Genomic DNA, 23,803 nt, shown 5'->3' with positions numbered 1-23,803 from the left:
TGTATGCATTTCCCTTGTTGTAGTCTATGTACATACCCACAAACCTTATCCTTACAGGAAGGGTTTTCTCTGTGTGAAAAGAAGTACTCTTGAAACTAGGGTAACTGTTTGGTTCAGGTCGCTCTTTAAAACTCAAACAATATGCCTGTGTAAATCTTCATATGACAATTTCCAGGTCACTATAAAAACTGATTTTTCTTAGAAGGTCTGTAATTAAATAAGACATCATCTGTGGAAATTATGTGAAATTCACCTCGTAGTTCCTTCTCTTTCTCTACGAGGATTTGGCGATTAACGCTCCTTCTGGTATTATCACTCATTATTGAAGTCTAAAAGTACATTTCCATGACAGGTGTCACGGAACTTACGTTTTGAACCCAAACTGGGAACACTTCAGTGAGGGCCAGACAATCAACTAGCACGTCTTCAAAGCGCTCTGAGAAAGAGTTGTGGCTCACAATGTCATCTGACAATTCCTGGTTGAGAAGAACTTTGCTACTAAAGCAACCTCGCTACCAACCCGAACTTTTATCCCTTCTTCCTGCCATGCATTTCATTTACCCTTCCATTATCTAAATATTCACATTCTGTAACTATTTATGGTAATCCTTGATTTGTAAACTTTGACAAATTTGTAAACCTTTGTACACCACTTTTAAAGAGCTGCACCTAACATACCATACACACATACAACCCTGCACAGTGCAAGGAGGCGGCTAAATCCATAACATTTTGCACTACATGATATTTTGCATCTTCTTCATATGTATACGGTCTTTTCACTCAATCTAGTCCGTAATATGCTCAGAATGTAAGTCTATTCTTTTATTAGTGGTTCATTATTACCTCCTTATTGCTCTATTACTGTTTTTGTTTTATTGCCTACCTTATTATTTGCTCGATTATGGAACGTTGTCTGCTCGGGGAAGTGAACGGAATAAGAATTTCATTGTGTGGTATTACTATGCATATGACTGGAAAACTCCTGAATCTTGAACATGCACTTTATTTTATTTACCATGCACAATTTCAAATTATTGGGGGTATCTGTACATAACCTACCCACTTACGGCTCTGTTACTTATGTGTTGTTCATACTTTGTTTGTTTTTAACACTTTGAATATGAACTGAATTCCTGTATCTAGTTATTTGTCCACCATCCATCCAACCTACAACCCATTCATATGTACACTAAATCCCTCGATCCTTAAATCCATTCGTGTACCCATCATCTGAGCCTCTAGCCATACATCAAGCATTCTTTTCATCCATCCAAAACATAATCCATTCAAGTCTACCAATAAATAGACGAATCCTATGATGCATTCATTTATCTTCAAGTTTATTTTCTTTGATTTTTCATCCCTTCATCTACCATACTAATTCAGTATCTCCATCAGTCCATCAGTCACTCAGCTATTCATACGTCTATTAATCCCGGCAAATGTCAAAACTTCTATCCCTCAATCCACTCAGGTATGCTGCTATTTATAAAGACATCTGCTCGATAAACCATCCAGCGATATGCTAGGACAGAAATTCCACCACAATCAGGAAAATTCATAGATTTTCCTGTAAATCCTGACGACCACCATGTTCCAGCCAACCCACCATTTCACTCTCTCCATGCTTTTGTCAACCAACAATCTTGCACTCGATCCATTACAAAAAAAAAAACAAAAAAAAATTGCACCCACTCATCATAAACCTGTCCATTTGTGATCCATCATTCCATTCATTTGTCCTCTACAGCATGGATGGCCAACTGGCATCTGACAACACTAGTGGCCCCTTGATTGTTATTATTTTTTTTTGGAGAAATAAAATATAGCTCCTACATTTTGGAGAAGAGATTAACATATATTACTGGATCCCCACAGAAAATCTATGTGGGGGGGAAATAACATCCCAGAAAAATAAGAAAATAGCCAAAACACTATGTTGCCCATCTCTATATTACACATTTATTTATCAACTTATACAGTATTGAAAGTATTTATTCATATGATCCATCCATTGTTTCATTTATCCATGCATCTTTATCCATCTCTTCTTCCATCCATTCCTTTCTTACACTACGGCTATCGCTCCAATCCATCATCCTGCCTGTCATTCAATCATTACTATCAATAGTGTAATAACTCTGTTGATGTATAACCTGGAAAATGACAGACGAAGAGAAATCCATCCAACATTCACCGCCTTTTCAGCTTTCCAGTTGTCAGCAAGCTTCTTAGAGCCAGAGAGCAGCTGGCTGCGAGGCTACTTAGTCATTACAAATTACCTATGACAGGCAAGTGAACACAATGCACTTTCCATGAATTGTGACGTCTAAGTCACGAGTGTGTTGAAGAGGAGTCTGTGTTGCCTATGTCAATTATTTGTGCCTTTTAGCCCACATCCAAAATTATATTTGTATTCAAAGTGCAGTAAACACCTCCGATACACTTGAGACTGCGTGTGTCTAAGTCAGACCTAAATGTGTTGAGGATGAGAAAACAAGGCGAAGGATAAAGTGGAAAAAAATTCTTTTTATAATATTTATCATTCTAATATGCAGTTGTATGTATGTATGTGCTTCAATGCAGCAATGAACTCCAGGAACCTAGTCTGAACTGTGTGAGGTACTGGGTCGGCCTTTCCAGCCCCAGGCCCAAAAAAAACAACCCCAAGTCCTCACATGCTGTGCAAATTGCTGTTTTTCTTTGCCATTTCTTACAAAGTTATTGAACCGATGCAGCAAATGATTAATTAAGGGAATAATTAGATCATTCATGGATATAAATGGTAAAGGCTTTTTAAAATGTGTAAATACAGTGCTTCCTTGAATAAAAGAAATGCAAATCACTCGTTTCAGTGGATACTCATACTGTGTCATGAGAACAAAAAGACGAGGCAGATGGGAAGCTGCACCACAGCAGGAAAACAAAAAAAACTTTACACTGTTGCATTAAAGAAATACTGCAAGTAAATGGAGATGAGGGGTCAGATATGGCCAATACTGTATATTTATTATATATTCATTTACCTGCCTTCAAACTTTGTGTAAATCTGAAGTGAGAACGTTGGTGGAAGACTTCATTCTAACTTTTAGTGACCTTTGGAATATTTGAATCCTTGACTGGCTTTACTCTGGTGTCCAAGATAAGCTTAGAAGCCAAAATGAGGAGAACATAAAAAAAAAAAAACTCTAGAAAACCATGGTAATGGTAAAAACTTTATCTAACACACGTGCTCTAATTCGCGCTATCTCCGGCAATCTTTTGAAATGTTGACGGTGCTGTCTTTCATTTGATTTGCTGATACTTCATTACTAACTAACGTCATGCTGTACTCTTTTCAGTTCTAAGAAAGCTAACACTGACCTGAAAAAAGAAAAAACTTGTCGGGACGCCACAACCATTCTAATCCAAAGACCAAGAAGTACAGTACATTCTATTATTCTCGAGGAATACGCATTGTGTCGTATTGCAGTTACTCAATTTTACTCACAGGAGTTTGGGACTATAAAATATTAGAGATGCTTCTACCCTATTTTGTAATGTAACTTGTTCATTAACGAGAAATAACTTGAGGTAATCGGAAACTTAAGGGTGTTAGCGTTTTCCGTTTGGAATGCATGGATCCAGATCCCCAGTTGTCCTGCCTCGAGCACAAGCAGGGAAGGAATAACTAAAGAGCTTCAATTTATAGACCAGACCGTAATCCTCCGCTTTGTCTTGGGGTCAAGGCCCATCTGGCTAAAGATCTAGTAACGCTCCTGTAACATGTCTGTGCTTATCCAAGTCACTTGAATCATTTTTGCAGGAACGTGAATGGTTCATATTAAGACATAGCTAAGGATAAGCCGTGAGTTCGAAATTGGATATAATGATAGTTAATGGCCAAATGTGCTGAGGACCACTTGAGTGCTCAGGTCCAGATCCTTTTCTGTAAGTTTTCCTAGTGACATACATCAAACATATTTCATTACCTAAAGCTGTTAATGCCTAGGTACGGGAATGTAAGGCGTGTTGAAAAGTATGATTCATTTAAAACCAATAATGTTTGATCTGATGTTATCCCATAATGTTGATTGTTCTTTTTTGGATTGGCACCAGTGTTATACCGCTTTTTACCATTGCCAACGTGAACTAGTAATGCAGAGTAATGCACAATCTATCATAGATAGATTTCTTTGGTACAGAGCAGAGAACCAAATTTGTTACTATAAACCAAGTGCAGACATTTGCAGACGAGACTAAACTGACATTTAAGTGAGATTTAAGTGGAACCGACTTCCATAGAGAGATGCGACCCATTAAAACAACAACACAGCCCGTCATTGCGCCTTCTGTCTAACACAGTGAGTGATAAGTCACAAACACAATTACAACAGCTTAACACCAGATATGTTTTTTGTGAGATCCAAGTCAGGCGTGTAACGACTGAGGTTTTTCTGGTCTTAATCAAGCCTATTGATAATATGGATCTGATGCAGCAGCAAGATATACAGTCCTGCGGGATTGACTATCTTGGTGAAATCAATAACAACCTTATTGAGCACTGCCAAGTTTGACGCAAAATTTTCATCTTTTTTTTTCTCTAACTTCCAATGACGTAAAGCAATGGAACAACACCAAAGACGCACAGTTTGATAGAGCTAGGTGATGTATGTGCTACTCAGCGTCTCTGAAGAGCTTGGATATAATGTGAAGGCCTGCCAAAAGAAATAATGGCGCATGACATAATCTTTGTCCATCATGGTTTCAGTCACAGGACAGCCCTCCAAATCTGGCACGTTTGCCGTGATTTACTGCCAATCTGTCACTGAGAACAAATGCAGCTGAAGTGTGTGCAGGCGGCAAAATGCGTGGCCGTGTCTTCTATCGGACCTTGTTTTCGAAACTCCACGACTGAGTAAGCAGAGCATCCTTTCTTTGTACGTATGCTTGTGCTGATAAGACCAGGTATGTTTTTGGAGGTGTGTTTGCAGCTCGGCCTCGTATTGTGAGTTCAGCATGAATGGGTGGCATTACCACCTCAGGAAGCTACAACATGCAGACACACTGCGGCCTTTATTTATGGTGCTGATAGAGGCAGGGGAGGTCATCATGCACAATGCTGGCCGCACGTTGTGGACGTGGCATGTGTCCAACCAAAACAATAGCCCTGTTGCAACCCCCCTGTACGAGTCCCATGGGGGCAGTGGAAAGGGCGGAATGCAGGCCTTGGTTTAGAGGTTCAAGGGTACGTCCTGTAGTTAACGAGATCACCCTGTTGGGCCCCCCGACACTGTCTTAGCAGCACTGCAACAATGTCCTCCTGATGTGGGTCACTAAAGCATAAAAGGCACAACGCTCCCCTGAGGTAATCAAAACAAGATGTCCGTCGAAGGACGCAGGTGCCAGAAAGTGTTTTGCAAACTAGCTGCCGATGCTGTGCTGCCAACTTGCACACTTGTACTGGCTAATTTGTAAAAGTAAAAAGGACATGACCCGAGGAAACGCTGAAGAGCAAAGCAGAGACAAACACTTTCCTTAATGGGGCATGCCTTACATGGTCTATTAATGCAAATGGTATTTCACATGTTATGAAACATAACAGTGGTGGGATTCTCTGCGTGATAGTGAAATGGACTGTGGTCTTAAAACAATTCATAAATAACTGAGCGTTACAGAAAAGCAAAATTAGGTCATACGATGCCATTTGAGCATGTCTGCCACTCAAGTTGCACAACAACTAAGAGTTCCAACCACTGTAATGCATGCCGTCACGTGAGACATGTGGATAATGCACAAGACCTCAGTGTTTTGTTTGTCCTTTTGGTTTTGTCCTGTTTTCTGGCATTTATTCCAAATAAAAACGAAAACAGGGGAGTTGACCTGACAGCAGTTTCGAGTCCTTGTATGGGGTACGCTCCTGCTGACCCCCCCTCTGGGAAGGCATCAGGAGGTTCTTTGTTATGGTACCTATGCCCGAGGTCCTTAAAGTGGTTAATGAAAAGCTCCTTGGATGGCAGGATCCCAAAGTTGGACATAAAAAGTAATATTCCTTGATGATAGTCCAGTTGGAACTTGGTATAGTTAGGTTTTAATTCCTAAACAATTACAAGACATCTGTTTTTGGAGCAATTATTAGCATCATCGCGATAATAGAGCCGCTTCTTTGAGTAAGGAAAGATGTGCACATTGATGTCAACCGGGCCAACATTGAGTCACAGTCCTTGGGCAAACATTCATTCGCAAACTTTGGCGATTTTGCCGAGTGATTCTATACTTGGCATGATGCAGAAAAAGCAAAACGGCACACTCCTGTAATCATACGTCGCTCACACTTCCTGTGAATCCCCTCCATTTGTTTGCCATATAATCCAACTGCTTCATACAAGTACATCAGTCATTTGAACTTTAGAGGGACATACTGTGCGCTCCGCTCTTCACTCTTCTGGTCTTTCAAGCGAGATCATTTATCTTTGCTGGATATTATTCAAAGCCCAGCAGACAAGCACGCAGCCGCAGATCATCTTTACTTGCCTTTCGTCCAGAACTAATCGCAACCATCAGCACCTCTCATCTCATTGTTGCTTCCTGCTCAGCACCGAATAAGGCGCCACGTGAACAGATGGAAACAAACGTAGAAGCAAAGCAGCAGAGGCAACAGTCGTATCTAAAAGTTGGCTGGGAAGAGGTGACAAAACCCAAGGGGGGGATAGTTTGGGAGGTCGACGGTTGAGCGCCCATAAATGATGTCATCACTGCAAACCGCAGCAAAATCTGTGTGATGTGGCTTGTTTGTGGTTGAGAGTACATGGAAGCAGAGGCTTCAAGGTCGAGTCCATATTATCCCACCCACTTAGAGGCAACAGTGGACCTTTGCTGATGTCGTACTACGTGTGTTTAAGAGCTCGGAACAAAGGCATACAAGCATCTACCTCGTGAAAGCCAGTGGCGTGTGCAAAACCACTAATATGACATAAAAGAAGCGCTCCATATCTGAGATGAAATGTAGTAAGTAATTATGTAAGTCATCGCTCAAAAAAACAAAAAGACACATTCAATCCAGATGCGGTCAGATGACCAGCAAATATAAGACTTCTAAAATGATTAATTCAAAAGACAAGTAAAAGCAATTTAATGTTCAATTTTTTTATCGTCACACAAACGAAGATGCAGGTCCGGCACTTGCTTTTCACTTGAAAGTGATCATCTAAAATATTTAAAATTGGTAATGACGTAACTGGATTCTCTTTTCACATTTAGATCAAAAGTTATGCTTATAGAAACCCCGTTCAGTGGTTGAAAAGAGCTGAAGATGAAGGTATGCAGTAAAGTAGATTAAAAGGTTAACGTCTGAGTTAACTGAGTGGAACAAGATCGCGTATAACGCGGTTGATTTAAAACTTAAAAAATATAAAAAATCAAAACTCAATTACAGTTAGGGTGTATATGAAGCTTTAAAATGGTCTTTTTCATTCATTTGTTGTTTTACAAATGCAGAGGACTCTGCATGTAGCAACAGTAAGCACAGAGAAGCCACTTTTACATTGCCATAGGGGCTGACCAAGTCCCTGCTTCAAATGTTCACCATCAAGGTTGACTGAAATTTTATCTGCCTATATGAGCAAGCCAAAAGCCTTTATGGATGAAGTTTTATCCTCTGGAAAGACAAGGATTGACCCTTGATCCTTTCCAGAATACCAACCAATTGAAATTAGGACTCTGTCGATTCTGCCAAATTAGAATGTTTAAATGATCCAGCAGTACAGCAAGCAGCTAAATCAACGTGTCTGATAGAAATGAATCTTGCTGAGGTACACTCAATCAATATTAGTGGCAATGTTGGTCTCTTTGCACAAGTGTTTTTTTTTTTTTTTTTCACTGCTGATGAGCCCTACTTTCCTCTCTAAGTGTAGGAAAAACAGATTTGAATGAGCTCCCGAGGGAAGTGTTGGGAAATAATAAATAAATCAGTGAGCGGAATTGCCGTTTCCAGCTCAGGAGCCAGCTACATAAAACTTAACTCAGATTCAAGGGAGACTGACCTGGAAACTTTGTACGTCACATGAAATCTATAAAACGTGCTGTGCCATTAGGTGGGGGACAAAATATTGAAATAAATGATAAATTCATGTTATAAGAAATGTTGGTCAAAAAAAAGAAAAAAAGAAAGGATGGCCATTCACAATTAGACTTCTATGGTTTTGATTGCTTTTCAGAAAGCAGAAAAAATGTCACTATTGCGGATCTGGAAAGTGTTGCGGGTTGACCGAACTGCTAATATCAATTGGCAGTATACGATGCTAATCGTATTCTTTTCAGTGGTGGATCTGTTAATGTAATAACTTTCCAGGCACTTCCCGTGAGAGACGGCTGCGGGAGCGGCGAGGGTGCTTCACCTCATCTGTCTCAGCTGCTTCCAATTTGGGTCTCAACATTTGCTTTTGCCACTGACACAATGAAGATCGGCTGCTGTGCGGCCTTTCTGCAGCAGCCTACCTCAATGCACGTTTGCATTTTGTGTGTCTCCGCAGACTTCGAAAGTGCATCAAGACTATACGTGGGGAAACATGAAGCCAAACAACACAGAAACATCTGAAACTTTCCAGGAGAATCTGACATTTGAATAAAAGATGTGTTGGCAGTCTTGAGATTTCCATAACTTTGCTGTTGGGGTCCAAAAGGAGTGGGAGACGAGATTACCTGCTCTTGCTCACCTCAGTCTGGTCTTCCATCCACAAACAGCTACTAAAGCCTGCCACTCTGCAGCAGCTAATCACCCACAAACAGCCGCATCTTTCAATGAACAAATTCTCCTGCGCAACACTTCCCGCTCCAAACCCACATCCCCAGTTTGGCGAACGCACGCGCACACAATGTACATCCGTGCACACTCCCACTCGCGCTTTTGCAAAGTGTGACTGAATGATGTTTAAAGCAATGGGCTTAGTGTGTAGGCCCACGATAAGGCCGAGCAGAGCTGTGAAAACACAGATTAAGTTTCGGCAGCTTATAAGGACAACGCGCCTCAGCCTCCTAGCCATACCACAAATTGTATCTCAGAAAGCCGCAGCCTCCTCCGCATGGCTGTTAGATATGTCTTGATGGGTACCCCCTGCAGCGGAGCTTTGACAGCCATGCTAATGTGCGACTACACCCCCCCTCCCCTAATGCTGTGTAAGGCCTGGGAGCCCCACATAGGAGATTAGGTTCACACATCTGTTTGATGGCTCTCGTCCATACGTCAAATCACAACCAAGATATCAAGTGTCGTCAATAGTCATGGTCTCAAGAGAAGATAAACGCTCAGACAAGTTTGAATATTGGCATCAGCATTGCTGCTGATGGAATAAAATATTTTAACTCCAGCTTCAAAAGTTTAGTTCATCCTGATATCTCTGCTTTGTCTCTTGATGAGGATTTTTTTTTTTTTTTGTATTTTGGTTGGAAGATATGCCATCTTAAAAAAAGGCATTTTGCTGTACTATGGAATGCCAAAGCTAACCAAGCATACATTAAATCCCTGCTCCTGGCAGGCTATGAAATTTCCTCCATCTGTAAATACTTAGGCTTTTTTTTTTTTTTTCTCCATTGGACTCAATCAGTGATAAAGACCATTATGTTCCCGGTCCAGAGGTAAGACAATATCTCCCAAACCTCATAGAAAACAATTAGAAGTCAGTAATTACACCACTGCCCTGGAATTCCAGCCAGAGCCCGAGGTCGGGGTGAGACAGTCAAAAAAGAGCACATGTGAGCGGTGCCTGTCGGATGTAGTTTTATGTTACCCCGCATGGACTCTGAAGGAGTGCATGCTTGGTTATGAGCCCTGATGTGATGTAATGTTTTGCTTTAGAAGTATGAATATGATAGGCCTGAAATCCTGTGTGACAGCATGGCACCATCAGTCCGCAATATCCTCCCCCATTTATCTCAGCGTGATGCTGCTGTTGCTGCCTTGGTTTTGGGAAACACAAAACTCAAACAGAGACATGTTATCTCAACTTCTCCTCCACCGGAGCAGCTGATTTATGTTTGCCGATGGCTGGAAGGCAGAGGAGTGGTGAGAATAGATCGACACAAGAGAAAACAAATCTCTCATCTCCGTTTCGCCACATCAGTGAGAGCACCGTCAGCGGATACGCTGCCTATCCTCACTTTGCACCTTAAGGCGAGCAAGACGTTCACGCTGTTATATCGCGTACCGAAACTTGGAGTGAGTCAGTGGTGACCTGGGTTGGCCCGTTGATAGAATGATGGGAGTCAAACTAAATGAGTGGATCATACACATTTTCCGGAGTATGACGAGCCGGACAAAAATGATGATGGAATCAGAGGTCCCCCAAAAATATATGGTTCCGGCTTTTCAAGGGGCCTCATGAGTTCTTCAGTATGCTGTTAAAGGGATACTTGACCTATTGAGCAATTTAAGCGACACAAAGTTCATTCTTTAACCACTATCTGTCACTGCTATCGAATGAAAATGACATCACATGCACCCAGGTAACAACAAATCACGGCTCTCCTTGCGAACGTCACATGACCAAACACAAAAAACAGGTGAACAGGCTGGCCTTGGTCACATGAGGAGTGTCGTTCAGCCGTCTTCAGGCAGTACACCCTGAACTGGTTGCCAGCCAATCGCGGGGCGCATAAAGACGAACAAGCACCCTTTCTCACAAACGTACCTCGGGACAATTTGGAGTATGCATATGCTGCATATTCTTGGAATGTGGGAGGAAATATCCGTAGAAAGCCGAAGCAGGCACGACATCAAGCGGGAAAAAGCTTTTTCAAAGGTATTAATTGTACATGAAAAACAACTGTTTCATCAGTTATCAAATTAATTATAGACAAAGCATGAACGTTTACTGGTGATAAGGGGGAAATAAGTTTAGTATCCCTTCAAGAGTTGCCTTTCAAACTTGCACTCATTGAACTGCGTGTGCAGCTTTTACTTCACTCGGTGGCGAGAGATTTAGGCCCACGCCCCGGGCCGGCTTTGCCCATGCGGCCAGCTTTTATTTTGGCTTCAAGCTGTGAATGAGGCGGGCGTCGGCCCGCTCTCAGGTTCTGAGGTCCTTTTAGCGGTTTTGCTCCCATGGCGGGGACAGAACAAAGCGCCGGTGGCCCTGGATAGCGTCGGCGGTGCCAGAGAGTAAGGCCCCCGTGAATGGAAAGTGTCACTTCCACTCAGCGCTGCCTGTGATCTGAGCCACCCAAAACAGCGCTCAGTTAAGTGGCTAATCCTAGCATCCCTGCTGGCTCGACAGCCCCCTGCTGCCATGCCAACCGGAGGGGAATCTCCTTTGGCAACAACTTAATTGGATCATTTCCTCTCTCCTCTGCTTTTGTTAAGTAAAGTCTAGCCCGCCGGTGAACTTAGCGTAATGTTGCGTGAGGTTGTATTGTGACTGTTGTGATCACGTGGAGCTCACCTGCAGACTGTTGGACAAACAGGCCCTGCCTTCAGGACCACCAAATCGTGACCACAAAAGCCTGGCCATTTTTTCTTACCCGAATAGACACTCCACCCTCTTTCCTAGACGTTCTGTGCAGAGGTGCCTCTGCCAGGGAAAGTCATTACACATCTACATGTATCTCAGCTACTGTGGTCATGAAAAGAAAACAGCTGTGCTAACATAACACTTTAAGGGGATGATGACTATGTTCCAGCCACACCACAAAACCTCACTAAAGAAGAGCGGCACAATGAGCAAATTTAACCTGATGAAACGTCAGTTGAGTCGAGGCTGAAGTGTTTCATTTTTACACCTTGCTATTGTTATTCATTAATAATACTGTACATCACACCGACATTATTATCCATTACTAATAACGATGTTAACAGTAACTTATTTCCACGGCATTGAAAGATGCTTTATCTGGGTTATCAAAACTGTTATGTTTGATATCATCACCATGTGTTTCAAAAACGCAATTGTCAAATGTCCCTTATTATGCTAACTTTCCTCCTGTTCGCACTTACCTTCATCACAGGCGGTACCGCTAAATCCTGGACAGCATTTCCACTCCAGTGAGGTCACAGTGCGGTACACCATTTTATAGGAAGGTCGAACAACTGTCTTGTAGCTGGAAAACAAAAATTTAAAAGCGTTACATACTTCATCACCATAAAGCTTGGGGCAATTAACCTAGATCTGGCCTTTGTTTTTCCAGAAGGCCTATGAGGGTTGCACCAACTACATACACAAAAATGTCTATAAATTTAACAAAGGATCAGGAACAGGATGTGGCAAAGTAAACAAAGGCAAAAAAGGGGAACAGACAACGTTTAATGCGCTTTCTTAGTGTGGCTGTTTAGTACTTTGTTTAAGCAATGGCACCTTTTGTGTTATCCTCGTTTTATTTCCTCAGTTGAGTCGTAGAGACTTTTCACTAGGGTACAATCAATGGATTGAAGTATGCCAATGTCGGACCTCACCAAATGGAATGAGCGAAAGGAAGTCGCAGGTAGGGTGTGGTTTTAACGGTCACCCGAAGGTTAAGTTGGAGTGTGTGACAGCTACACCTCAGCCTAGTTCCTACTTTTTGTATCGTGTAATTTATTTGTGTTTTAATATTAAGCACTACACTCCCGTTTTTGGTTTAATTGCTCATTTAAAGGAAGAGCTTGGTAAATTTTTGAGGATGATGGCTTTCAGCGACAAATTCTATATAAAAAAACGGAGATGCATGAACTAGTTCCTTTTGGGAGCAGTGAACTTAGAACCACGTACGTATGTATGTATGTATGTATGTATGTATGTATGTATGTATGTATGTATGTATGTATGTATGTATGTATGTAAGTACGTACCGGTATCATCCGAGGTTTTTAAAATAGCTTGCTCTAATTGATGATGCAACATTAGTTGAAAAAAACATGCCATTTTTGTGGTAATCACTATTTGAAAACTTGGTACGTGAAAAGTGGTGTTGCATCCGTGTCTGATTTATTAAACTATTACATTACATCTGTAGTGGTATATCAAGGCATATTTTAAAAAGCAGCCCCAGAAGATAGTTTAATGAGATAAGTTTTATTTCTGGCTTACCTGCCGAAAAATTACATCACTGATGACAAGCGCATTTGTATATTACTCACTTATCACTTTGTATATTACTAACAACATGAAAGCAAGACAAAATAAAGACCCTCAACAATTTGCAAATGTGTCACAGGAACACATTTTAGAAAGAAGTTGCTTCATGTTCCAATTAATTCGGAAAGAAAAATATGTCCATTCACGGCATTAGATTTGTCGACACTGTATCTGCAGAAATCTTTTCTAAAATCACATGTACTCTTGAAGTGCCTTCACGTAAGTCTAGGGGTACTTAGAACCAAAGTCCTAACATAAAGTGCATAAACGATAGCCACCCTGGCGTGTAGATGATACGCGTCTAGTGCTCACCTGCCCCCTGTACATCCCTGCGGCCAGCGGCACGTCTGGTAGACTCTCTGCACAACAGTCCCATTCTGCACCTGGCAACTCACCGTCTTTGTGACTGTATGAGGGCACCAGTTTCTGAAGGGGCACAAAAAGAATTCTGAAGACAAGTTTGCAGTCTATTTGTTCTTGAGATACATAAAAATAGCATTTCAGGAAGCAAATAATTTATGTAGTGCACCACTTGAAAACCGCTACAAAGACCCTCACACTAAAGCTTATGACAGGAAATTAGCTTCCCAGTCACATTCAATATGTTGTTGTCTTGATTCACTTCTCCCTCCCCCCATCCCTTTGTCTTGAAGCTCTTTTATGGTGTTTACACAGTTTAATTCAGCCATGAGCAATGCCGAAGTGCATTGTAAGCCCTATTTACACTGTTGTGTCCATTCATTTGCATTTGGTTCTCAAAGAATGTCACCCTGACAAGTAGATGAGGTCTCGTACTGAGATAGGAGTGTTTCAGCACATGCCAGTGCAAGGTCAGTGCTCTGTGAGCACAGAAGCTTGGTAAGACATTGCCTCAACTGTCTGGGAGTGTAAAAACAACAACCTGAACCCAAAAAACAAAAGTATAAATTAATACATAAACAAATAAATAAATGAATAAACAAATAAATAAATCGAGCCCAATTGGTCTTGCAGTGTTTGGCACAGACGTCTCACGGTTCAGGGACCCGAGTTCAAATCCAACTCGGTCTGGCCTTCCTGTGTGTAGTTTGCATGTTCTCCCCGTGCCCGGGTGGATTGTTTCCGGGCACCCCGGCTTCCTCCCACACTCCAAAAACAGGCATTGGATGTACTGCATTTTCTGCATGTGTGATTGGGTGCGGCCCTATGTGCCCTGCAGTTGGCTGGCAACCAGGTCAGGGTGTCCCCCTCCTATTGCCCGAAGCTGGGATAGGCTCCAGCAAGCCTGCGACCCTTGTGAAGCTGAGCCGCTCTAGAAAATGGAAGAAATAAATAAATAAAAAAATCTCATTACACAGTTTTGAGCTACTCGTAATATAAAAAAACAACGAGACGGTTAAATGTGACATGTGTTCCCATGATTTTATTAACAATGACGTGTACAAGCCCACACATTACATTCACATGGTGATAGCTGGAGGACAAACATGGCAAACTATTACCATGGTGTGTTTACACAATCAATAACTGCAGCTCTGTAACTGTGAGCTCCATTTAGAAACCACAAAGGAAACTGCAGGCCACTTAGCGAGCGCAGAACTTTGTGTGTTCTGCTGCCAATGTGTTTGCAAGCGTGGGAGGGGTGGGGTGGGGGGGCACCACCGTCTGTTTGTCAATGCGCATGACCATATGTTAGTGTGAGAGCGACTCAAACAAAGCGCCACAGGCAGAGGATGCTGAGCTTCCATTAACAATGCCCACATGTGGTGGTGGCCGCACACAAAGATTTGCAGATTGATGAAAAGATGCACTCCACTAGAAATCTTTGTATACTCTGAGCACTTGATCAAGTATACCTTGGACCTATTTTTCTTCTGAGGTAGAATTGGAAACAGACCTAATATAATTTGAAGTTGTAACTTGAAGTCCACTTTCCTCTGGATCGTTTTTGAGCATTTACACTTTACAGTTCATTCCTTCTGTCACACCATCGATAACATTGTGTTCTCCGGTTGTATCACTGATTATGCCATGTTTGACACATGATGCGGTATGTTCATTTCTGTCTCCAGACTTTCCTCTTCCCGGCACTCTCGTAAATGCTGACCTCGGTTTCGTCTGTTCGTCACTGTCCCTATATATTGTCCCTGAAAAGTTGAACCTGTCTATTCCGTACTTCGAAATGACAAAATCTTTGATTTTTGTTTCACTATCACAATATCATCTCCAGTCCCTTTATATTAATGTTTGTTCAATAAAGACTTAGCCATTTCAAACGACATTTTATGATATATAGTATAGGCCGCACGCTTTCCCATTCAATTTCCTAAAATAATGATGGCCACTTGTTTTTCTCTAGTTGGAAGATTGGCATAATATGAATACAAAATTATCCACGTTATGAATTTTGACTTGTCCAATTGGGCTATTGGCTGTGTATGAACCTGGCTTCTGCACAACTGATGTTCCCTAACCCCATTGATAAAGTAAGAAATTCTTTGAATTAACCTTGATTTGGCGCACGTGTGAAGAACACTTTCAGCTGACTACCTCTTGAAGCTCATCGAAAGAATGGCAAGAGTGTGCAAAGCAGTAATGAGAGCAAAGGGTGGCTATTTTGAAGAAATTGTAACGGTAAACGTGTTTTCAGTTACACCTTATTTTGTTGCGTACAGAACTCCACACTTGTTTATTCATAGTTTTGATGCCTTCAGTGTAAATCCACAACATAACAGTCATAAAATTAAAGAACAAACATTGAATGAGAAGGTGTGTCCAAATCTTTGGCCTGTACTGGATGTTAATCGGGGTTGAATTTTCCAATCATAGGTCGAAGTACATGAAAATATGACTACAGGATGCATTAAATCCCAAGCCAAGAAGGTATAGGGAAACCTAATTTCAAGGAGATGTTCTTTAAGCACAGCAATTTAGATTGCTGGTAACAAAATATCTAAGATTACGGCAAGATTAGAACATGACATCACAATGTCTTCACACAGGGTTAGGGTTACACGCAGGTTGAGGTGGTGAGGGTGGGGGCACATCTCTAATCATTAATGGAAAATGTTAGATAGTGAGGGGGATTCAGTCAAGTTGAGCAGAACTGTGCAGGGGTGGTCTGTTCTCATCCTTTCATCACCCGCAAGCAAGAGATAAGGATCAATTTCCCAGGCTCTGGGGGAGTTTGTGGGGTTTCACCTGGGAACCGCTAAAGATTGCTACTAGCAGGGGTGACTTTTATGGCTTCCCGTTTTCTTTACGTCGCACTTAGGTAATTATCGCAGAGGAAACGCCAACGTTGGTGACCGTAATAAGAAGAGCGCTTGGCATTTTACAATTTCCGAATCAGCTTACCATAATGAGCAATGACGTATGACACACGGGAAAACAATACTTTCTCCATATGCTCCTTGCATGGGAGCATGCAAGGAAACATTCCTTCAGTGTACCTGCAAGCTTAAAAATAATTGTCACAATTATCTACTGTGGGATCCAATAAGGTTATTCAAAAGCTCCCTCATTTCATTTTCAATGACTATTATACATGCATCTTTGATGTTTTCGCGGCGTCTTCATGGACAATAATAGTCACATTTCAAAAGAGTCTTCCCCTTACTGGAGTCTGAAGTGAGTGAATCATATCCCCAAAACGCACATGGCACAATGACATTGCTGCAAGAGAGATAAATCATCAAACATCAACACTTTAAAAAAAAATGGCATTCTAGTACATCCTCAGTGTTGGCCCATCTGGTCGTCGTGCAGCACACACAGTTTGCATCTTTCATGAGCGTGCTTAGTACACTTCGTACTAAGAGAAGAGGAAAAAGCTGGCAGACAAAAGCTAAGAGGGCAAAAGCATTTCATAAGCAGATGCTGGTGGAGAATGTCAGTAACTTTTATGGGGGGTGGCAAGAGGCTTGACTACTGTGCCAAGACCTTGGGCCACCATTAACTGCACTTTTTGCCAATGTTTTAATGGTTAAATGGTTACGTGTGTGCATAGAAAAACTGAATTAAACCTAAAGAAGGTAGGGTTTTGGAATGTTTCCAGGCCATGTGAACATGGTTTTAGAGTTAAGGCGAAACCTGCTTGCACAGACATGGCAAAAAGAGAAGTCAGTCACACAAGAAGCTTTTCATGAGAAAATAGTCAAAAGAGAGAAGAAGATGATAAGCGAGACATAATACCATAGAACAGGAGAAGCAAAAGACACAAAGGTGCTGAGGACAAATTGCAAGGTTGTTACTGAAGCAAGAGTTTGTCACGATCTGCATTAGCTTGAAAAGACAAAGTGGTTTATAAAGGAAATTGGAGAAATTAAATGAGCAACGGATGATCAAACACACATGGGACGGTGGCCCGTTAAATGACGATAGGAAACACAGGGGGTGGAGTCTCTTCATACTGCAAGTTCAAAGCGTGTGCGCGCATGTTGTGCACGACGAAACAGAAAGAGCCCCCGAAAGGTCATCAAAGGTCACACTGAAGAGCTTCCTCACAGTAGCCATGGAGAACCAAGGGAAAACCCTCATATGTCTTTGTCTGGGCCTTCCATGTGTAGACACCTGTTGCCTTTGAGTGTGTCACGGCTGTGTGCATCTTCAAGTGTTTGCAAGTGAGAAGGCGGATCCACCTGGAGTGCCATCAAATGTGTTTCACATACGGACAGATGGCTTGAAGGGAGAAAAGAAACATTCATATAGCTGGAAGATTATGGAGATAATAATAATCTCCTTAATTTTGACTGAGAGTGAAATCACGATTATTAAAATGTTTATTCATTGAGTTCAACATTTTTTCTCACCTACTAAAACTCAACAACCCAAAAACATCATCATGGCTGGATGTTCATTCATTACTGCGTGTTAAGCACTCGACTTCTCTGTCAATTACAAGATTATCTTGTAAATAGGCAATATTCAAACAACTTGGATTTTCGTTCTGCCACTTCTACATCTTTAATCTCTTGTATCTTTCCTAACATTTTCTTAAAAATTCAAAATTAACTATAACTTGAAAGGACAAAAAAATAAAGTAATCAGGTTACATGAAAATATACTACAATGATCACAATTGGAAAAAAAACAAGGCTCTTCCTGTATATTTCGCCCTCTTCGGGGCAGAGTAGTTCCATGCATGAATAGACAACACACTTTGAATGACAACAAATTATGCGGAAAAACGCTATTAAAGCACCCACATCATGCGATTTTAAGTTTTCACAGTTAAATATACATAAATGATTAACTCAACCAAAAAGCTAACGTTGCAGCGATCAGGAATTGGAGTGAGTGAAGAAGTCTATAGCAGATGTTTTGAGATAAACTGGAGTTGCCAACAGAGCAAAACACGTGTCAAAGAGACCACACAAATAACACCCCTTCCACCAATTAAATCGGTCCCCCCAAAAAACCACTACTCATAACAATACTGTAGTTCCAGGTGAATTATGTAGTACTACAATGTGCTACATATCATGCATTTTTGCCACGTCTACAGTAAACATTTGTAACTAATAAATGAAACGTTGCTGTTTACTTAGCCAACACGCTGCAAAATCTTACCAGAAAAAGCAAGGAATTCTAAGAAATGCATCAATGAAGGAATGTATCATTTTGTGGGGTTTAGAGTGATAGATAACATTGTAACAAGGGCAATAGCTGCAAAAAGTTGGATTCCCGCAATACGGCCCTTTAATAAATCTTTTTTTTTTTCCTTGCACAGATTGGTAATATTTTGTGAGTTTGAGTCATATTATCTTACCTCTGCCTGTTTTCAAAGGGTTTGTGCGCAAATATTATTTCAAGGAATATCACTCCTGAAGTTGATGCTAATAAATGATTCTCCAATAACATTAGCATTAGCGCAAGTTAGCAATGTTTTAAACCAACACCTTTTTTGTATTTAAATAAACAGTGCAATTATTTTTGTTCTGTGTTTAGTATAAGAGTAAACTCCATAGTTTCAAGCAAACTCGGAGAAGGACCATAATTTGTTAGCCTGGGAACCACACTCACCGCTATACCAGCGTATGAGTGTAAGCAGTTTTCCTGAAGCGCATTTCTGAGGTGGGGCAAACTTAACCAAACAGACAATTGAAAGAACCGATCAGCAAAAAGAAAAGCACCGCGTGTAAGCCAAGCAGTAAGCCAGTGGAAGTGGAAGCAAGGTAAATTCAACATGGCTAGTTGAAGAGAGATGACCGTTGCGATAAAAATTTGAGGATTCATGGTGTCATAAGTGTCACCATAACTTGTTCATATCTGGTCATTTAACACTAAATGAAACAAACTATCGTCTGTTCTGCGTGCTACTTTACAAGTTTAAGGCGGATGGACTTTATTCAGCTAAAGCGTGACGTTGCTCACAAGCAAATAAACAGCATAATTTGTTCCCTTTCAGTATTGTTGCAGTGTATATAGCACCGAAGTGCAGCTGCTTAAAAAAAATTCTGGTATAGCTGTGCATGAGGAAAAAAAAAAAATCAAAACATGTGATCCGGTGCAGTTCATCACTCTTGTAAGCTACATCCATAATAATAAGACATTTTGAAAGGAGCAGCCAACTCCATGAGCATTAAAGCCAAAGAAACAGCCCACAAAATTGTGAGCGCATGAGCCACATGATAAATGGAAGGCTGCACGACCACCACAGCAAGAATTCAACCACAATATTAGGGACATTTACAATGTATAATCTACATCTAATATTGCTAGTTAAGGCCAATTCCCCCATTTGGCCATCAGCAAATTATTTGTCTTTTGTCATGTTTCACAATTCTGCAAATGTTGCCTTTGTATTTTTTTCAATTTTAAGTTTTGCCTAGTATTGCAGCCGCTCCTGTATTCCAGTTTAAATAAGAACAGCCGCTGTTTTTATATGTCGCCGCTTTCAAAAACATTTTCATTAAAGTTTACTGAGTAAAGCTGAGCCACTGGAATCCCAGCCCTCTTTATTCCCATACTTAAAGAAAGGTGGACGTGGTTAAGATGGATGAGGAATGAGGCAGGCCATAGGGCTCAGACTGCCTGTCAGACCATGACAAGTGCTCAAGGGGAAGATAAAGAAAAGGACGAGGCACCAAATAAAGCCGCTACCCCCCCGTCAGAGGACTGAGCTGTGTAGTTTTAGAGGAGGAAGAGGCTGAATGACCGCTTTATCAGCAAGGCTACAGAGTGACCGCACCAGTCGAGAAATGACTCAAAGTAGTTTTAATCTCCTTTCATTTGAGAACTGCTGGGGCGGGAATGCATTCCTCTTTTCTCCCTCTGCTAACATGAGAACGTCTGAACTTCATCGCTCAGATTCTCTTTGCAGTGGGGACAATTGGTTCAACGAGCCAAAACATCATTTCAAACAATTCAAAATATGTATTAAAATGCTGCATTTAAAAAATAAGATCAAATTTAGCTTTCAGAGTTGATTAGTAGTTTGATAGTAGTTCTTTTTGCAAGGCCAAATTAGACTGCATTTTTCAAGGAGCTGTCTTATATATATATATATGTTTATTTTTTAAATATTCCCTGCAACATGTGAACTTCTTATTTCATTCAATGCCAGGGACATATTTTCACATTTTAGGAGTGTGGACAGATACTTAGGTATTACATTGCTTTTAAGCACATTAGGACATTCATTTTCAGATACTTAAAGGGACAATGTGTAAAATTTAGACACTTTTTCACTATAAAGGAATCAATTAAATGATTATAAATTGAAAAACGTGTAAATAAATGTGTTCTTAACAACCAACAGTATGTTTTAAATATAATCGTAGGTCTAGTTATCATTAAATTGTATTACATGGGAGGTGGAACTCCTCCAGAGGCGGCCATGTCTGTTATAGCTACGGACAATGGTAAATGCAGCACCTCCTGCTGTCCGTAATGAAGACGTCTCTAAATCTTACACATTGTCCTTTTAAGTATCTGAAATTGTATGTCTGGACTCTTAAAAAACGTGAAAATACATCGCTGGCATTGAATGTGTTAAAATGTTGCTGTGTGGCTGTTTACACATGATAAACTCCAAGCTCTTTCTTACTTTTGCTCGATCCCATGACTCTTTAAACCCCCTGACCCTTATGAACCCCGCAGCAGCTCCCGTCCCACAAATGTTATCTACCATTAACAGACCAACTGTAAACTTCTCAACTTTCAGGGGAAGAAAGTGAGTCCAGATGCAATGAAGTCCCAGATGCATGTGTTTAGTAAATATGTCAACAGACCTGAGGCCATGAATGACAAGGGAACCAAGCAGCGAGGCTGGCCAGTGCACCATGGGCTCGGAGCCATGAAAGCCACCTGGGGAGAGAGTACCCCCTAAAAAGCGATCAAGCCTATCTGACGGTACACACATTTTCAAGTAAATGTATAAACCTATGTGTAATAAATGTGTAAATTTATATAATAAATTGATTAAAGGCAATTTCATCATTTCGTTTTTATTCAGGTGTGTTTCAAGCTCTTCACATTAACCGGGACCCAAGAAATGCAGCTCTTGGTTTCATAAAAGCTTGCGATCCCATAGTCACATGGAACCTCCCCACTGGCTTCAAACCTGCAACCCAGATTCAAATCAAAGTGAATGTGAGTTGGTCCTTGAAATCGCAACCTCAGAACCGTGAGGCAGATGTGCTCACTGCTCATCGCCCCAATGAGGTTCCATTACCATGATCGCAATCTGCATCGTTTTATTACAGTACTCAAACAAAAAGTCAAGAATATATTTTTACAATTAGACAAAATAGATCTTTTTCTTTTCTCTATTAATTCGCGGTTTAATCTATAGAGAGCTCAATTAAAACTGACATGGAAACCAATGTGGAGCCTTCGAGAATACCTGATCTCAGAGAGAATTGTTTAACTGCTAAATGGACTATAATACATCACGAAAAAAATTGCAACGTAATTTATCCTCTTGTGGAAACGTGTTTACGGTTAAAGCTTTTTTCAAGTGTATACACATTTCTGCAAACAATCAATACAAACAAACAAACAAAGACTAGGGAGTATTTTGCAAGACCTGACAAATTCAAATCTTCATGTAACAATGCAGTCTCATCCCCATGGACACAGCATAAACACACAAAACCACAGAACACACAAGCATTTACAAACAAGAATTAGAATCTGAAATGTGGTGACTGGGCAAGCAAGCATCCCTTTCAAACTGAATTTCATTATTTGTCTGCATACTTAAAGATTGCTGGTGGAATACCACTAGAGCATACCCCGACAGCATAAATATTTGCAAAATGGGAAAACGTTGCATCGGAGTTTAGTTTCTGTTTCCAGATAAGAAGCTCGGAAGCTAAACAGACACCTAATTAAAGTCGGAGAAAAAAGACAAGTTTAGAAGATGTTGCATCTTTTGTACCTAGCTAGGAGCTGTGACTGCTCCCAAGAGGTTGGGCCAGCTAACTTCAGGATGAGAGCACTCAGCACACACGGACAGGAAAAGGGAAACCAGTGTCAGGAATACAATGAGACCCGTAAGACGGATGGAGAGGAAAGAAGCAAACATCGAGCCACAATGTGAGATGCTTCAAAAGCGCTTTATTTGCGTCTCCTACGCACAGAACGGGCGGGCAAACAAAGTGAAAGTGAATTAAAGATGCTTACCTTTTCTGGTAAATGGAGGTATGAGAGGTTGCAGCTTGCTCTCTGGTTTTGTAAAGTCCAGTCTTCCAGGTTCCGTCAGCGGGCGCGCACAGCCAAAGAACCAGCAGTGTCCAAAGCAAACTTTTCCTGCATCGGGCGAACACGTTCTCCATTTGGCAATTCCCCATTGCCGTGGCATCAAATGCAAAACAGCAGCCCGAACGGTTCAATGAGCCGCACTTCCCCCGGTGAAATGTGCCAGCTCGGAAAAATGGGGAGAAAGTTGAAGCAGAAATGTTGTCAAAGCGAGACAAGTGGAGAAAACACGCGCATCTCAGGCAGCAGAATATTATTATACGAATGTCTTAAAAGCTTATCGGCATGATGGCTTAATCATCCAAAGAATGCATGTTTAAGACGTGCGCGCTTTAATTGTGCTCCTCGGTGCGACTGCGCACATGGAGCTGGAAACACCAGTGGGCATGAAAGCACTTTTATAGGCTCCTCTGGTCTCTTTAAAGCACAGCCTACTTAGTCCTCTTACCCTGCCCCGTTTCGATGTCTCTCTCTCACAAGGACAATGCATGCTCAAGTCAAGACACTTCACGAGGTACCCTTTTTTGAGATCCAAGTAAAAAAAAAAAAAAATCCAAACTTTGCATGTTCTATGGAACCCCACTATTCTAAACATGGTGTTGTCATATACTATATTGGTTGTGTGGAATATGATAAAGCGGAAAAATCCACCCATTTTCCATCCATCTCAGGTGCCAGCCATTTTGCCATCATCTCAAAATGACACCTCCCCTGGTTTTGAATTTGAAAATTTGAAACCCCGTTTCTATGATTAGAACGACAGAATTGTCCATCCATCTATTTTCTATAGCCTCTTAACCTCACTACTTAGGAGGCTGTGCTGTCTTTGAGCAGTAGACAGGGGGCACCCTCAACTGGTTGTCAGCCACAAACACCAAATAAATCATGTAATAAATTAGAAATGTTTATTTTTCAAGACTTTTGCGGCCCAAATAATCCTGGACAACTGATGTAGTTTTCAGGAACAAAATGGCTGCCCAAGATGAAAAAAACTGATTTTACTGCTTAATTCATATTCCATAAATGCAATATTA

The 23,803-nt window shown here is 41.1% G+C and overlaps 1 protein-coding gene across 5 annotated transcripts in view; it reads right to left on the bottom strand.

Moving 5' to 3' along the window:
* Positions 1 to 23,457, bottom strand: part of emid1 (EMI domain containing 1) — a 51,957-nt gene extending 28,500 nt beyond the window's left edge. The window contains exons 1-3 of one of the 5 annotated variants that reach the window (XR_015864974.1): positions 22,695 to 23,449; positions 13,398 to 13,511; positions 11,969 to 12,072 (exon numbers count right to left, since the gene is read on the bottom strand). Coding sequence is in view for 4 of the 5 variants with exons in the window: in XM_088409402.1 (XP_088265528.1) it covers positions 11,969 to 12,072; positions 13,398 to 13,511; positions 22,695 to 22,861 (385 nt within the window). In the remaining variant the exon portion in view is untranslated. Of the gene's footprint in view, positions 1 to 11,968; positions 12,073 to 13,397; positions 13,512 to 22,694 lie in introns of all 5 variants that reach the window. The other 4 variants (XM_088409402.1, XM_088409426.1, XM_088409410.1 and 1 more) reach the window with 4 other exon arrangements.
* Between the last annotated feature and the right edge of the window lie 346 nt (positions 23,458 to 23,803).

This window comes from Hippichthys cyanospilos, chromosome 1, assembly GCF_059441005.1.
Source record: "Hippichthys cyanospilos isolate Australia breed blue-spotted pipefish chromosome 1, RoL_Hcya_1.0, whole genome shotgun sequence".
Lineage (NCBI taxonomy): Eukaryota > Metazoa > Chordata > Actinopteri > Syngnathiformes > Syngnathidae > Hippichthys > Hippichthys cyanospilos.
This window is presented reverse-complemented; position numbering and strand designations above follow the sequence as displayed.